Below are 15,394 nucleotides of genomic sequence, written 5' to 3' on the forward strand. Positions count from 1 at the left end.
AATTTACATGCAAATAGCACAGAAGCTCCACAATGGGAGGATTGCATTAGGAGTCACCTGCAATCCACCATTAGAGTCTTCAGCAGGCCCTGCCACCAATAGGTGCTGACATCTGGGACTGTGCCAAGCATTATTTCACACAGCGAGAAGAAGAGGGGGCCCACTTCACTTCACTAACCCAACAGGAGGACCCCCCCCCCCCCCCCCCCCCCCCCCCAAAACCCCCCCAACCCCCCGTCCTCCCTGCCCTTCCTACCCCTCCCCTGAGCTTTGCTAAGACCAAAAACACAGGAAAAAAAGAGAGTGCATCTATTATACATGAGTGAGATTCATAATTGAACGATATCACTTTTTCCTCTTTGTGGTTTTGGCTCATGGAAAACTGATGTCGATTAAGACTCTGGCATATGGTGACTGTTAGTGAGAGTGTGTGTGTGTGTGTGTGTGTGTGTGTGTGTGTGGGCATGATAGGCATGATATTGTAATGGGAATCATACTCAGAATCACCTTTATTGTCATTGCACAGAGTAAAAAGTACTAGGAAAATGAAATTAGCCATCAACCCGTCCAAACATATACATAACATACATACAATATGACAAAGAGCTGGTCAGGACAGATAGACAGGGATGAGTGTGTGATGCCAAAGTCATATTTGATGGTTGATGTCTTATCTCGTTGTACTTGTACTTGTTACTCTGTGCAATGACAATAAAGGCTATTCCATTATATATGAAGAAGATTGAACGACTTTAAGGATTTGTACAGTTTGTACAGCACTGGAGTGGCACTTTCTAGCTACACCCTATACATAGTATAGCTGTGACATACACTTTATTGCATTTACATAACACCTAGACCTGCTTTAGATTAAAAAAAGACATGGGAATTTCACTTTGTACAATGTGGAACCTTCAAATATAAAGATAAGAATGCAACAACTTGTTTTTTATCTAAAATCTCACGACACAAGAATGAACTTTAAATTAAAAGAAGGGAAGAAAAAACAGCCCAATCACAGTTTTTTAAGTCTACTCAATAAGCAGTCGCAAAACATCTGAAGAAGATAATTCATTTTAAAGTAAGATTCAGAAAAGCGGCATTATCAACAGAGACAGAAATCCTTTGAGATGTGGACCAAAGCATTGCAGACTGCAGCCTTAATCTGCCAGCCAGGCTGACGGCTGACCGACTATCGATAGGGTCCACATAAATCTTTCATCTCCCGTTTCAAGATTCAGCCTGCTCTTGTTTTGATCTTACTCCCGTGTTCCCAGTATTATCAATAGATCCTCAAAAGTGCACCTCTTCAGTCTGCAAAAACAATGCGTTACATATCTCCGAGATGCGCATTTGTATGTGTTACATCTTACTATTTTATGACAGCCGTTAATGAGATTATTATTTAACGGTGCTGTGCACAAACACAGTTGATGACAGCCAACAGCCACCCACATACTGTCTCCTTTGCTTGCAAGCAAGCATTATGATAAATTGGAGTGGTTTGTCTTGGGATATTAATTTGGAACCGAATATTCATACAATATCCCCCCCAAAAATACAAATTCTGTTTATGTAATTTCTGCATTATTAGGTAATTCTGATTGAAGAGTCAAAGGGAATAGTGCTTCCCATTAAACTGATTTGAATGCATTTATTGAACAAGGAGGGTAACATGAAACCTAATCCCATTACCCAACAGTCCCCTTGACTCTTTAACCAGGACACAGTGGAGTGTATATTATTTTACATACATTTCCTACAGCACTTTGATTTTAGGCTGCACTTCTTTTCCCAGATTCATAGTGATCCCGATCCGTCCCCCCCACTTTCAGTGACAAACATCACCAGTAAAACAGAGGATTAATGTTCCATTGGTTAGACTATTTACATTGAAGCGCACATAGAGAGTCCGGCGGCTAATGGTGCGTTCAAGGTCTACACGAATGTCAGAATTTTCGAAGTTGTTCCGAGCTCCGAGTACTGACTTTCAGTGTAAATTAAACGCACCATAAGGTGTTACGGTTTTAGACCTGCCTTTAAACAAGATACACATGTAGCTTTCAAAATAAGAGCACATGGATGTGTTAGCAGAATCCACCACAGAATTTACAAGAAGCCAGTCAAAATATGACGCCTTAAATAAAACATAGAAGAACCCTTATTCTCCTTTACAATGATTCATTAAAATATGCAATGATTAAGATGGAATAGTGGCATTAGAAAGTGTGAGAGGCACCAAATTTAGGCTTTTAGGGCAACAATGTAAAAAAATAAAAATAAAAAAAAACCCTACTTTCTTTGGGTCCTCCCCATTATAATCTCAGAAAATCCTGACAGACAAGAAATCACCCAGCAGTATGTTCAGGGTAATGAAAGGAGGAGAGATGTTTGTGGGTCCTTCATTGAGTCAGCTTCAAGTCAGTAAATTTCATGTACAAACATATTTTTATTTATGTAAATATTTTGATTGTTGTTTACACTACAGTTCACTTAAATTCTTTTTGATTTAAGGCATGGAGTGGAAAAATAACTAATTGAGTTGAAATCATTTGCTGACAGCTTCGTCCCCCCAGTTCAAAAATCCCATCTGCGCCCCTGTTTATGAGGGTCCAGTGGATGATAAATACAGTTCAGCAGAGTCAGTCTGAGTGCAGCATCACTTCCTCTCCGCCTCTCTCTTTGCATGCATTGTTGTTTTAGCACCTGCATCCTCATGTAAAGGTGGAGCAAGTCAGAATGTGACAGACGGGGTCAGAGGAGCGTGAAGGAGAGATGGAGGTTAAAAAGGGATACAGGCAGACGGACGGACGAAGCAGATCTTGGAGAATGAGAAAAGAAATAAGGGAAAAGAAAGTGTTCATTTTGAGGCGGATGTGGGATACAACAGAGATGGAGCGCGCCCTTGACCTCCGTCATGGCATCTCTACTATCCTTCTCCCTTTTCTTTACGTTCTCTGCCAGTCTGTTAATAGCAGCTTGCATGTCACTGTCGGAGTGCTCTCCAGCTTTGGCGCTTCCCCACTCAAACCCTAACCCTCGCTGTTTTCCTTGAAAAATAAATGCACTCCCACTGTATGCATCTGAACTGTGGGGATCTGGCAGGGCTTTGCGTCCATCAGGCTTTCTAATCTTAAGGAATCAGCCACCCAGAAATGGGTGGTGGTGGTGGTGGAGGTGGTGGGGGTCTCAATTTTTTATGAGTTGGTGCAAAGCGGATTGAGACAAAACCAGTTATGAGGCCGCCTCTCTTCTTCACTCAGTCACCTTTCAAACACACTCAGACCAGAGGCTGCATGATGCCTGTTTGTTCTGGTTTTGTGTCAGCTACTGCAGCAGCCATCACACTGCATAGACTCCTTAATACTTCTAGTCTAAGCATTCACATTATTAACCCTTTGGAGTTTGGGCCTATTTTGTCCATTTTGGACTCCTTTTCATTCTGCCTGTATAAACCACTTAACAATCTTTACCATGCCGTGTTGGTATCATTGTTTTCAAGACAACCTCACCTATATGACCTGATTATTTTTTTCATTTTGACTTACTGGATCAACATTTTGAACACAAAAAAAACACACAAAAACACAAAAAAATTACAAAAAAACCACACACATAAAACACATAAAACATGAAAGCAAACCAAAAACACACACAAATTTACAAAAAACACATACAAACAGACTCAAAACACACCAAAAACATAAACATACAAAAATTACAAAAAACACACATAAAAAACACAAAAAACACAAATAAATTATAAAAAAAAATAAATAAATAAACCCAAAGATTGCATTACAAATGCTAAATGCACAAAGCTAAATTAGAAAAATCTCTGCAAAAAAAGTAAAATCCACAAGTAAAAGTATGTTGTTTTTTTTTAACCTTTGCTGTGCTGTACATAAACAAGCAAAACAAGAACAATAAAATAAATAAAACAGGAATAAACACTAAAATAAATAGTTTCATTGCATTTAAAAAAACTGATATGCAGTCAGAGATAAAATAAAAAATAAAAAATACACAGATTTAAAGCATATTATGCAGGAATTGTCACCGTACTGTGAAAAAGAAAAGACAAAATACAGGCGGAGGGCAAGGCATCTGCAGAGACACTACTAGTGCATCATGGGTGATGACTGAGAGAGATTTTTTTTTTTAATCAATCTATACATTGTTTTTTTTTTAGCAAAATCCTAGATAGTATACCTCAAACCTAAAATAAACTTAAACTAAACTATAATAACTGGAATGCCCTGCTTAACCTGCTGCCCCCGCGACCCGGCCCCGGATAAGCGGAGGAAAATGGATGGATGGATGGATGGATGTTTAGACGTCAGATGATCTCAGTAAAATAAATTACTATCATTATATTTCATATATTTGCAAGAGCCTTTAGATTATACAGTGTATTGGTATTTACATGTGACTACAAGGAGTCAAACAGTGTCGTAATAACAGCCACTTGTGTGTCTGTTTGTGTTTTCAATTAGGACTCTGGTATTTAGGGGAAATCATCATTACAAATGAATGCAGATGATGAGAGCCAATATGTCTGTTTTGGAGCCAAATGAACTACATTGTGTTGAAACAGTCATCTCCTGCTCAGTCAGTCACAGTCGCTGCCTGCAATTCATAACAGATGCTGAGATTTTATGATCATCTTGATGGCAGATTTTCCTGCTTGAGGAAATCACTGACAAGCTGTTACTTACAGTGTTCGCATGGCTGTAAATTAACCCTTCAACAGTCATTATGGCTAGGGAGCTATTTAGAATGGGTCTTTTTTTTTTGCCTCATCATGGTTTTTGGACTTTTCACTGCTGCTTTTTGTATATGTACTGCACTAATGCAGCTACATTAAACATGTTAGTGTAATAAGTAATACATAAAGGATAAAGCTCATAATGGACGAGGTGATGTGGCTTAGAAATAAAATCTTGTTCTCCACATCGGTCCTGATAATGTCTGAGTGACACTCTGAGTTAGTGTAATGTCATTGTGAAGATTTGACATAGAAATGTACACAAATTCATAAAAATGTATACAAAATTATTTACAAAATAGAAATTTTCTCTTCAGTACAATTTGGGGACACTTTTTTCTAATTATCATTCATTTTATTTATTATTTAATGTGAATTAATTTAGGTTTCTATGTATTAATTATTATTATTATTATTATTATTATATTTTTTATTTATTTATTATGCTTAGTATATAAGTGCATTGCAAAAAAATGTGGGGGTTGGTTTAACCTTTTTTTCCAAGTAGAGGCTGGCTGGATTGCAGTGTTCTGACTCAAAGCACTGCTACCTTCGAGCCTGGGTATACCCATGCTGCCTTGCATACTCGATTTCGTTTCTAACTGCAAGGCGGCATGGCGTCCATGGTCGATTCTTAGCTCTGCTTTTGGTATCCAATCACAGAACATGGAGGGATGGCAAGACGATGAGGCACACTATTCGACAGACGTAGGCTGGTAGTTTTCTTACGGATCCAACATGGCTGCAGCAGACGTGAAGCTCTCTTTGGATCTAGCTGAAGACAGTGTTCTAGATAGTTTAGAGCCAAAGTTTATTTTAGAAGAAGAACAACGTTTGGCTTTACACTCCTGTTTCACCACCAAAAAGATGTTTTAGCCTTGCTTCCGACACGATTTGGCAAAAGCCTAATCTACCAACTAGCCCCGTTAGCCTGCCGATTGTCGTGGTGCAACACTGGCAGCATCAATTTGATTGCCCCGACTATCACTCCTAATAATGCTAACCTCTCTGATATGCTTGTTGTTTTTTTGGAAAAATATATATGTCTGAAGAGTGTCCTTCTTCCTATATATATATCTTGCACAAACGGCAATAATTGTTTGGCGACATCGTGTAAACATCAGTCGTCTTCTTCCTCGATGCTTCCTCGTAGAATTTCTGTCTCTGCTCTACATACATCTAGTATAACTGATATGATTGGCTAAGAGCTACGTACAGACGCTTATGATAGACATTCGTAGCGCCCAATAAACTGGAGGTTCTGGAGGATCGTAAACCACACCTCCTCTATGGAGAAATGAATAGGTGGTCTCCAGACTATATCTCATTTGTGATATAGTGTGGTGTTAGCCAGGCTAGCTACCTTTAGCTGTTACCTTTAATTGTTTTGTCACATATCTTACACAGAGGATAGTAGTCTATTCCACAGCTGCACCAAACCAAATACTGCTGTTGCTCTGGGATCTTCCTCTATTTTGAATTGACTTGAATTCAGGACAAAATAAAAGTAAGGTTAAACCGGTGATATTAATTTAAAAAAAATAATATTGTACCATTAAAGCTTAGTATTTCCAAGATATTTTAAGGGAACCTCTACAACTGATGGTTGAATGGTGCCAGAGGAGTCCTGTTAGTGATCATCCTGCTGTTGCTTTGGGATCTTCCTCTATTTTGAATTGACTTGAATTCAGGACAAAATAAAGTAAGATTAAACCGGTGGAGTGGGGAAGCAGTTTTACTTTCAGACATGTTTATTGTTGCTATGATATTAATGAAAAGAACATTAATATTTTACCATTAAAGCTTAGTATTTCCAAGATATTTTAAGGGAACCTCCACAACAGATGGCTGAATGGTGCCAGAGGAGTCCTGTTAGTGATCATGCAGAGAACATGCTTTACTGTGGTGACGTAAAATGACACCCGAGTGTTTGACTCTTTAAACGACCGGTGTTTTGAGGTAATTAATGCTCAGGTTTAAGCACGGCTGAACTGGCAATCAATTAAAGGATCCCCCAGAACTGTGAAGTGTCATGGCTCCTCTGCCTTTTCTTCCCTCCCCTTGGATAAGAAACGAGAGTCTGAGCTGTCGACAACTACATCTGTTTGCCTTTCAACACCTCCGGGCCCGGCCCTCAGAGTACTGTATGTGTGAAGTGAGTGCAGCTAGAAATGTGCGGAAACATGTGTACTCCGTGGTGTTTGTTTGTCGTAACAGGTTGAACGACCAGTGGGTGGAAGTGGCCGGTGATTTGAGCGCGCTCATTAGGAATTTATGAAGCGCTAAAATGTTTGGTCTCCAGGGAAGGGGGATTGGCAGCTGTCGCACAGGCAGGCTGGCGACAGGAGGGGAGAGCCACGTTAGAGAGAGAGAGCAGACTGTACAGATACGCTGGAGAAGCCTGAAATATTTACACTTACTGTTCACAGAAAACCACTGTTGAGCTTTAAAGGTTGCACACTGTTCTTGTTTCTTTAGTGTGGAATTATAATTTTTACCCACATTCATTTCCCATGTTATTTCATGCTGGATGTGTGTTTGAATATCTTCTTTTTTTATTACAACAGATCATTATATCCATTTTTCCTTTCATATTTTATGAAGAAAAATTGTTTTTGTTAGTTTTTATGACATCAAGTTTACACACATGGGTCAATAATGACCTTGTGCATTAGAAGCGTAGTGATACAAAAAGTGATCCACTGAATTAACAATTTGAGTACATGTGTAACTATGTTTGTCTTATTTTGAAGGTTTAACTTTAAAAGAGTTGTTAGAACCACCAGACTACATTGGAAAATCACATATTTTAACATTGAGACTTATTAGAGCCACCAAATAATAATTTCCATTGGAAAAACATCAATTTAACAAAATAGGATAGTTAATATTTGTGTCTTCTTTGTCAGGTTTTAAAGTGGTGACAACATATAAATGCCTTATAATGCACAACATGGGTCAAAAACGACCTTGTGCATTAGAAGTGTAGTGATAAAAAAGGGGGTTTTATTCAAAAAGTAAGAAATGAAAACAAAAAATGAAGATGTATGATGTTCAAAAGCAAGTTATTTGAGGAAAACCTGCAATACTGAATGATGAAATGAATTTATTGCAAAGATATAGAATATAAAAACTTTAGACCCATGTCGTGCATCAAAGGGTTAAAATTAACATTTTTTTTTTTTTATTGGTTTTCCTCTCCAGATGTTACTGTTTTAAATAAAACAAACACTGTACATCTGTTTACAGTCCTTACTTGTTGCTCCATGACACTTACTGTAGGCTCAATGTAAAGCTGTTCTGCTCTGTCACCCACAATTAAAGACAGAGTTTAATCACTTCTAATCTTTTAAAGCACAAGTCTTTACTCACCAACTTTGTAGCTTGTCGTTTTTTATGGGAACACCACAAAATGTCAAATTATTTTACCCCAAGGGGAAAAACAAGCACTGGCTGCCATGCTCAAGTGTAAATGTTTCTTATATTATATTGGAGCAGGTTGAAAAAACAGTTGTGAGCCTCCAAGGAGCTGTGGTTCTTGAGGTTGCACGGTGTGTAAATCCCTGCATGATGCTGCACACTGTCAAACCGTTGGGCTAATTGCATTATAATGTTAGCTGCTACTGTCTCCAAACTGTATGGAATTTAGTAGGGGTGCACAGTAGTGTTGGAAAAAACGTCAATAACATATCCTCTATTACATTTACTCATAGGGTACATAATGCAATGAGCATGCCCAATTTATTTTGTTTTGTAACTCAGCTACTTTCTTTACATCTTGCAGCATTTCTGTATTTGCTTGTGTTTTCACTATTTGCTGCTCTTTTTGACGAAAGTTGTTTTCTTCACTTGATTTTGTTTTTGTCTATTTGCCTGTTTTTTGTAGTTGCAGTATGTTAAGCTCTTTGGCCAGCTTACATTAACAAGTGGTTTGTAAAGAGGGAAAATGTGAAAATAATGTTTCTGCTTCCCAATTATACCACCGTTTTCAGTGTAAGGGCAAGCAGGCTGGACATATGTTTATATAAAAAATACAATATATTAATGACCCTTTTGCACTGCAACACTTTTGTCGTACAAGTAAACAGTTTAACAATGGAGTTGTTGGCCTCTTGGCCTTAAAAAACAATATGTACAATACTGTTGTTATCATATTATCGTACTGGCTCCTGTTGGGATGATTAATAAAGCTATTTATATAGTTAGTTGATTAAAAAGAAATGATTGATTCAGTTAGTTACCTATCAATCAGAAAAGAATGGGGTGGAAAAAGATGCCTTGTTTATCCAGTGAGGAATGCAGTTTGAATGTTGTTTCTATCTCCTGTTAAAGTGTGTAGACAATCAGGATGTGCAAAAGGCAGATATAGATATTAATTATAACAATGGTACAGAAATACTGTTTCAAACTGCAGATTTTTTAGAAACATGCTACTGCAGTTATCTCACATTATCACTGTTTATTTTCTGCACAACTCAAACAAGAGGAAAACATATTAAAAAGTCCTCCACCCCTCCTTGGGATCCAGCCAGTATACATATCCTGGCTTGGTGCCAACAGTGTGGGTTGTCCATTACAGCACAGAGTTGCATTGTCAGTTTTTATCCAGCACAGTAACTTACTACAGGGGGAGTGCATCACATTACATTGACTTGCTTCATTAGTTAAGATGACTTGGAAACATCCTCTGCTGCACACTGGGGAGATGAACATGACAAATTGACTGCATACATACCAGCTTTTAGGGACATTTTTTTCTGGCAATATCCAAATTGTTATTATGAAAACGGTGTTGTGTTCGTTAGGATTGGACCCCAAAGCAGAGAGACGTGCACACACTGATGGGTGAGAACTGAAAAATGTCTTTAATGACACGAACCAAAAAACCATACAAGGCAGGCTGCAGTGGCAGGGAGCTGGCTGGCAGGAGGAAATCTTCTGAGGCTTCAGGTGTACAGGGGGACAGCATGCCGGGAAGCAAAGGAATAATCTGGCAGTGATCTGGAGGGAAGACCAGGCTTAAGTACTGGGGGAAATGAGCTGAGTGGATGCAGGTGTGCCACTGCTGCCAACAGGAGGAGCCAGCCACGCCCCCTTCCACACACAAGCTCTGCAGAGAAAAAAGAAAAGGGAGGGTGAACAGAGAGAACAAAAGGAAAAAAAACACAACAACCAAGACAAACTAAACTGAACCATAACAGTACCCCCCCCTCAAGGGACGCCTCCTGGCGGCCTACCAGGCTTGTCTGGGTACCGATTGTAAAACTCTCTAATGAGCTCAGGGTCCAAAATAAGGGAGCGAGAAACCCATGAACGCTCCTCTGGGCCATACCCCTCCCAATCCACCAAGAACTGGAAACCTCGGCCTCGCCTCCGCACATCCAGCAGCTGCCGAACAGAGAATGCAGGGTGATCGTCGATGATCTGGGGGGGTGGAGGGGGCTCGGCTGGAGGGCACAGAGGGCTGGTGGAGACAGGCTTGAGGAGTGACACATGGAAGGACGGGTGGATATTGAGGGATGGAGGAAGCTTAAGTCTCACCACACAGGGGTTGATGATCCGGTCAATGACGTAAGGGCCGATGTACCTGGGAGTGAGTTTTCGGGACTCCGTTCTGAGGGGAAGATCACGGGAGGACAACCAGACCTTCTGGCCGGGCTGGTACTGGGGAGCTGGAGAGCGGTGACGGTCTGCCAGTCTCTGGTTCTGAGCCGCAGATCGGGTGAGAGCAGCCCGGGCTTCACGCCAGACTTGATGGGCACGCTGGAGGTGCGCCTGCACCGAGGGAACTGCCACCTCAGTCTCCTGTGCGGGGAAGAGAGGAGGCTGGAAACCATTAGCGGCCATAAAGGGGGACATACCTGAGGCAGAGCAGATCAGGGAGTTGTGGGCGTATTCAATCCATGGAAGGTGGGTAGACCAGGAGGTTGGGTGATGAAAAGCAACACAACGAAGTGCTGCCTCCAGACTCTGATTCGCCCGCTCAGTCTGGCCATTAGTCTGAGGATGGTAACCAGAAGAGAGGCTAGCCGACGCCCCCATAGCTTGGCAAAATGCCCGCCAAACTCTGGAGGAGAACTGTGGCCCTCTGTCGGACACAATGTCCTGGGGGATGCCATGTAGTCTTAGAACATGCTGGGTGAGCAAAGAAGCAGTCTCAAGGGCAGAGGGGAGTTTAGGCAGAGGGATAAAGTGCACAGACTTGGAAAAACGGTCAACAACAGTTAATATGGTATCGTTACCTTCTGAAGGTGGCAGACCAGTGACAAAGTCCATGGCAATGTGAGACCAGGGCCGGTGGGGGATAGGAAGGGGGCGAAGGAGACCAGCAGGAGCACGATGTGAAGCCTTACTGCGGGCACAGACAGTACAGGCAGAGACGAACTCCTTAGTATCAGCGGACATTGAGGGCCACCAGAAACGCTGACGAAGCAGAGCCAAGGTCCGATGGAAGCCAGGGTGGCATGCCACCTTGGAGCAGTGTCCCCACTGGAGCACAGGGGATCGGACGGGGGGAGGCACAAACAGCCGGTTAGGTGGGACACCCTCAGGGGCTGGATGGTCCTCAAGGGCCTCCTGGACCTGCTGCTCGACCTCCCACCTGGCTGCTCCCACCACACAGGAGGATGGCAGGATTGTGTCCTCAGCAGGAACCTCAACGGGGGGAGAGAACTGACGAGAGAGGGCATCAGGTTTGACATTCCTGGAGCCTGGCCGGTAGGTGAGAGTGAAGTCGAACCGGCCCAGGAACAATGCCCACCGGGCCTGGCGAGAGTTGAGTCTGCGGGCGGAACGGAGGTAAGACAGGTTCTTGTGATCAGTCCAAACAACAAAAGGGTGAGTAGATCCCTCCAGCCAGTGTCTCCACTCCTGAAGGGCCAGCACCACCGCCAGCAGCTCCCGATTCCCCACATCGTAGTTCCTCTCCGCAGGTGTAAGACGGCGAGAGAAGAATGCGCAGGGGTGCAGCTTCTGGTCAGAGGTGGATCGTTGTGACAGGACCGCTCCAACTCCAGAGTCAGAGGCATCAACCTCCACCACGAACTGGGCTGAGGGAACAGGATGACATAACACAGGAGCAGAGGAGAACAGACTCTTCAACTTAACAAAAGTGGCTTCAGCCGGAGGTGACCACACAAAGGGTGACTTAGCAGAGGTTAACCTGGTAAGTGGTGCTGCAACTCGACTGTAATCACGGATGAACCGACGGTAAAAATTGGCAAACCCCAGAAACCTCTGTAGCTGCTTACGTGTGGTGGGAGTAGGCCAATCTACCACTGCCTTAATCTTGGCAGGGTCTGATTTGATCTGCCCCTTCTCCACCACAAAACCCAGAAAGCTCACAGATGACACATGAAATTCACACTTCTCTGCTTTAACAAAGAGTCTGTTTTCTAGAAGTCTCTGGAGAACAAGTTTTACATGTTGGATGTGTTCCCCACGTGTACGAGAAAAAATCAAAATATCATCAAGGTAAACAAAAACAAACCTGTTGAGCATATCACGCAGAACATCATTAATGAGACACTGAAAAACAGCAGGTGCATTGGTTAACCCAAATGGCATGACAAGATATTCAAAATGTCCGAGAGGAGTGTTGAACCCAGTCTTCCACTCATCCCCCTCCTTTATTCTCACCAGGTGGTAAGCGTTGCGCAGGTCCAACTTGGAGAAGATGGTGGCCTGGTGGAGGGGAGCAAAGGCAGAGTCAATGAGCGGAAGGGGGTACTTGTTCTTGATGGTTATGTCATTTAGGCCCCTGAAGTCAACACAGGGACGTAGAGTCTTATCCTTCTTTTCAACAAAAAAGAAGCCCGCCCCCATGGGCGAGGAGGATGGACGAATAAGACCAGCTGCCAGAGAGTCAGAAATATAGGTCTCCATAGCCTCCCTTTCAGGCCTGGAGAGGTTATAGAGTTTGCTAGTCGGATGGGTGGCACCAGGGAGCAGGTCGATACAACAGTCGTATGGCCTGTGAGGCGGTAGGGACAGAGCGCGGTCCTTGCTAAAAACCTCCCGCAGGTCATGATACTCAGGAGGGACAGAAGCTAGATCTACCGGTTTGGGGCGAACAGGTGGAGTGGAAATGGTGGTCGGGATGGCCGAGTGCAGACAGTGGGAGTGGCAATACAGACTCCAATTGGAGATAGATAATGTCGACCAGTCAATGTGTGGGTTGTGGAGTTTGAGCCAGGGGAGACCTAAAACTAAGGGTGAGGACGGTGAGGGAATAAGGTAAAAGGAGGTTGTCTCATGATGATTACCGGAAAGTTGCAGGGACACAGGGACAGTACGGAGAGTTACACGGGCCAAGAGTCGACCATCGAGGGCAAAAACATCCTTGGGTTCTGAAAGTGGCTCTGTGGGCAGGTCGAACTGGGTGACAATACCAGAGTCAATGAAATTGTCATCTGAGCCAGAGTCCACTAAAACGGGGAGAGGAAGGTTAGTTTGAGACCAGGAAACAGTACCTTTAAGCTGAATGCGACTGGAGGGGGACGGACAAACAGATGTATGGCTCACCAGCGCCCCCCTTGCAGCTGATGAGCCCACTCTTTTGGCCGGTCGGGACAGTTTGAGAGGACGTGACCAGCTTGACCACAGTAGATGCAGAGTCTCAGGAGGAAGCGGCGATGACGTTCAGCAGGAGTGAGCCTCATCCTCCCCAACTGCATGGGCTCCTCATTGCTGGAGGGGGATGAGGCAGCTGGAAGAGGAACACTAGTGGAGGGTGGAGCAGGGTGCAGAGGAGACTTGGACTGAAGGGGAGGGGCCCTATGTCTACCTGCTCTCTCCCTGCGTCTTTCACTGAGGCGGTTATCGAGACGGATGGCTAAGGAAATAAGTTCCTCCAAGGAGGAGGTCTCATCCCGAGCAGCAAGCTCATCCTTAAGCTCCTCACTAAGCCCACGCAGAAAAACCCCCTGTAAGGCCCTTTCATCCCACCCACTCTCAGCTGCGAGAATGCGGAAGTCAATGGAGTAAGTAGCAACAGAATGAGATCCCTGACACAGGGAGAGAAGCCTAGTACCGGCTTCCTTACTCTGAAGTGGGTGGTCAAAAACTCTACGGAACTCATTACAGAAAAAATGGAAGGACTGCCAAGCAGGTGAGCCTGCGTTAGCCATGGCCACAGCCCATGCAGACGCCTTACCAGAAAGTAAACTGCTGGTAAAGGCAATCTTAGATTTATCGGTGGAGTAAGTTAACGGCTGCTGGTCAAACACTAGTGAACACTGATGGAGGAATTGACTGCATGACCCTAACTCTCCTGAATACCTGTCTGGGGTGGGGATGAAGGGCTCACGAGGGTGACTAGGCAGGGTGGGAGAAACAGCTGGAGCAGGAGCAGGATCAGGAGACGGAGCAGGAGCTGCCAGTGTGGAAAGCTGAGTGGAGACCAGGTTCAGGCGGTTGTCGAGCTGGGTTAGGCTGGAGGTCAAGTCGAGCAGTCTGTCCATAACTTCATTCAGAGCGTTCTCATGTTGTCCAACACGAGCTCCCTGAGCGGTGAGGGCTTGTCTTACCCTCTCAAACTCTGCGGGGTCCATACTTGGCCAGATTATTCTGTTGTGTTCGTTAGGATTGGACCCCAAAGCAGAGAGACGTGCACACACTGATGGGTGAGAACTGAAAAATGTCTTTAATGACACGAACCAAAAAACCATACAAGGCAGGCTGCAGTGGCAGGGAGCTGGCTGGCAGGAGGAAATCTTCTGAGGCTTCAGGTGTACAGGGGGACAGCATGCCGGGAAGCAAAGGAATAATCTGGCAGTGATCTGGAGGGAAGACCAGGCTTAAGTACTGGGGGAAATGAGCTGAGTGGATGCAGGTGTGCCACTGCTGCCAACAGGAGGAGCCAGCCACGCCCCCTTCCACACACAAGCTCTGCAGAGAAAAAAGAAAAGGGAGGGTGAACAGAGAGAACAAAAGGAAAAAAAACACAACAACCAAGACAAACTAAACTGAACCATAACAAACGGATACTCAGAGAGTGTTTGACACAACAGCAACATTATTGTTACAGGGATATATATATATATATATATATATATCCTTTATTTAACCAGTTTAAATTGAGATGAAAAAAAAATCTCTTTTCCAAGAGAGACCTGGCCAAAAAAGCAGGATACAAAGAGACAAGTTACAGCATTTAAACACAGTTATAATATACAATGAAATACAAATTCAGCCATCATAACAACACTGAAGGAGCCTCAGTAAAGACTCATACGGAGCAGTCACACCAACCAAGGAAAGAGGTTTCTTTGTCCTTTAGAATCGATTTGAATTCGCAGATTGTGATCAGTTCAGACAAGTCCTTTTGCAAATTGTTCCATGATAAAGGGGCGTAACTAAAAGCTTTCTTACCTAACCCAATTCTCACTCTTGGCACCAGCATCTGTACAATATTTTGAGAGCGTAGACCATGTTGAGTTTGGTTTCGACACATGTATGCACACAGGAAAGACGAAAGCAGCCCAAGAATAGATTTATAGATAAAAACTTACCAATGAGAGAGCCTGCGAACATACAAAGACGGCATTTCAGCCGTGGCATACAAAATACAATGATGTGTACGATTTCTCAAGCCAGTAATGAAACGCAGAGCAGTCCAACTTCCTA

The 15,394-nt window shown here is 43.4% G+C and overlaps 2 protein-coding genes across 6 annotated transcripts in view; one reads left to right on the forward strand and one right to left on the reverse strand.

The window, feature by feature from the left end:
* dscama (Down syndrome cell adhesion molecule a) overlaps nt 1-15,394 on the forward strand; it is a 171,134-nt gene that overhangs the window by 25,895 nt on the left and 129,845 nt on the right. The gene's annotated exons all lie outside the window — the stretch shown is intronic.
* On the reverse strand, nt 9,611-12,289 carry LOC131987161 (uncharacterized). 5 transcript variants are annotated; one of them, XM_059352335.1, is made up of 3 exons: nt 12,258-12,289; nt 11,011-11,817; nt 9,611-10,873 (listed from the first exon to the last, which is right to left on the reverse strand). In XM_059352335.1, the coding sequence occupies exons 2-3, from the start codon at nt 11,794-11,796 to the stop codon at nt 9,980-9,982; spliced, it is 1,680 nt and encodes a 559-aa protein (XP_059208318.1). In that variant the 5' UTR covers nt 11,797-11,817; nt 12,258-12,289; the 3' UTR covers nt 9,611-9,979. The 5 variants fall into 5 exon arrangements, with proteins under 5 accessions (XP_059208318.1, XP_059208320.1, XP_059208321.1 ...); XM_059352337.1 differs by lacking the exon at nt 12,258-12,289 and having other exon boundaries at nt 9,611-10,232; nt 10,356-10,873; nt 11,011-12,221; XM_059352338.1 differs by lacking the exon at nt 12,258-12,289 and having other exon boundaries at nt 9,611-9,878; nt 10,356-10,873; nt 11,011-12,219.

This window comes from Centropristis striata, chromosome 15, assembly GCF_030273125.1.
Source record: "Centropristis striata isolate RG_2023a ecotype Rhode Island chromosome 15, C.striata_1.0, whole genome shotgun sequence".
In the NCBI taxonomy this organism is placed as follows: Eukaryota; Metazoa; Chordata; class Actinopteri; order Perciformes; family Serranidae; genus Centropristis; species Centropristis striata.

Excerpts from the sequence above, each read along its gene's own strand:
- LOC131987161 (XM_059352335.1), bottom strand. The coding sequence starts at position 11,796 with ATGCCTCTGACTCTGGAGTTGGAGCGGTCCTGTCACAACGATCCACCT. Across the intron at positions 10,874-11,010 it reads TGGTCTGCCACCTTCAGAAG|GACATTGTGTCCGACAGAGG; the intron begins GTAACGATACCA and ends GGCATCCCCCAG.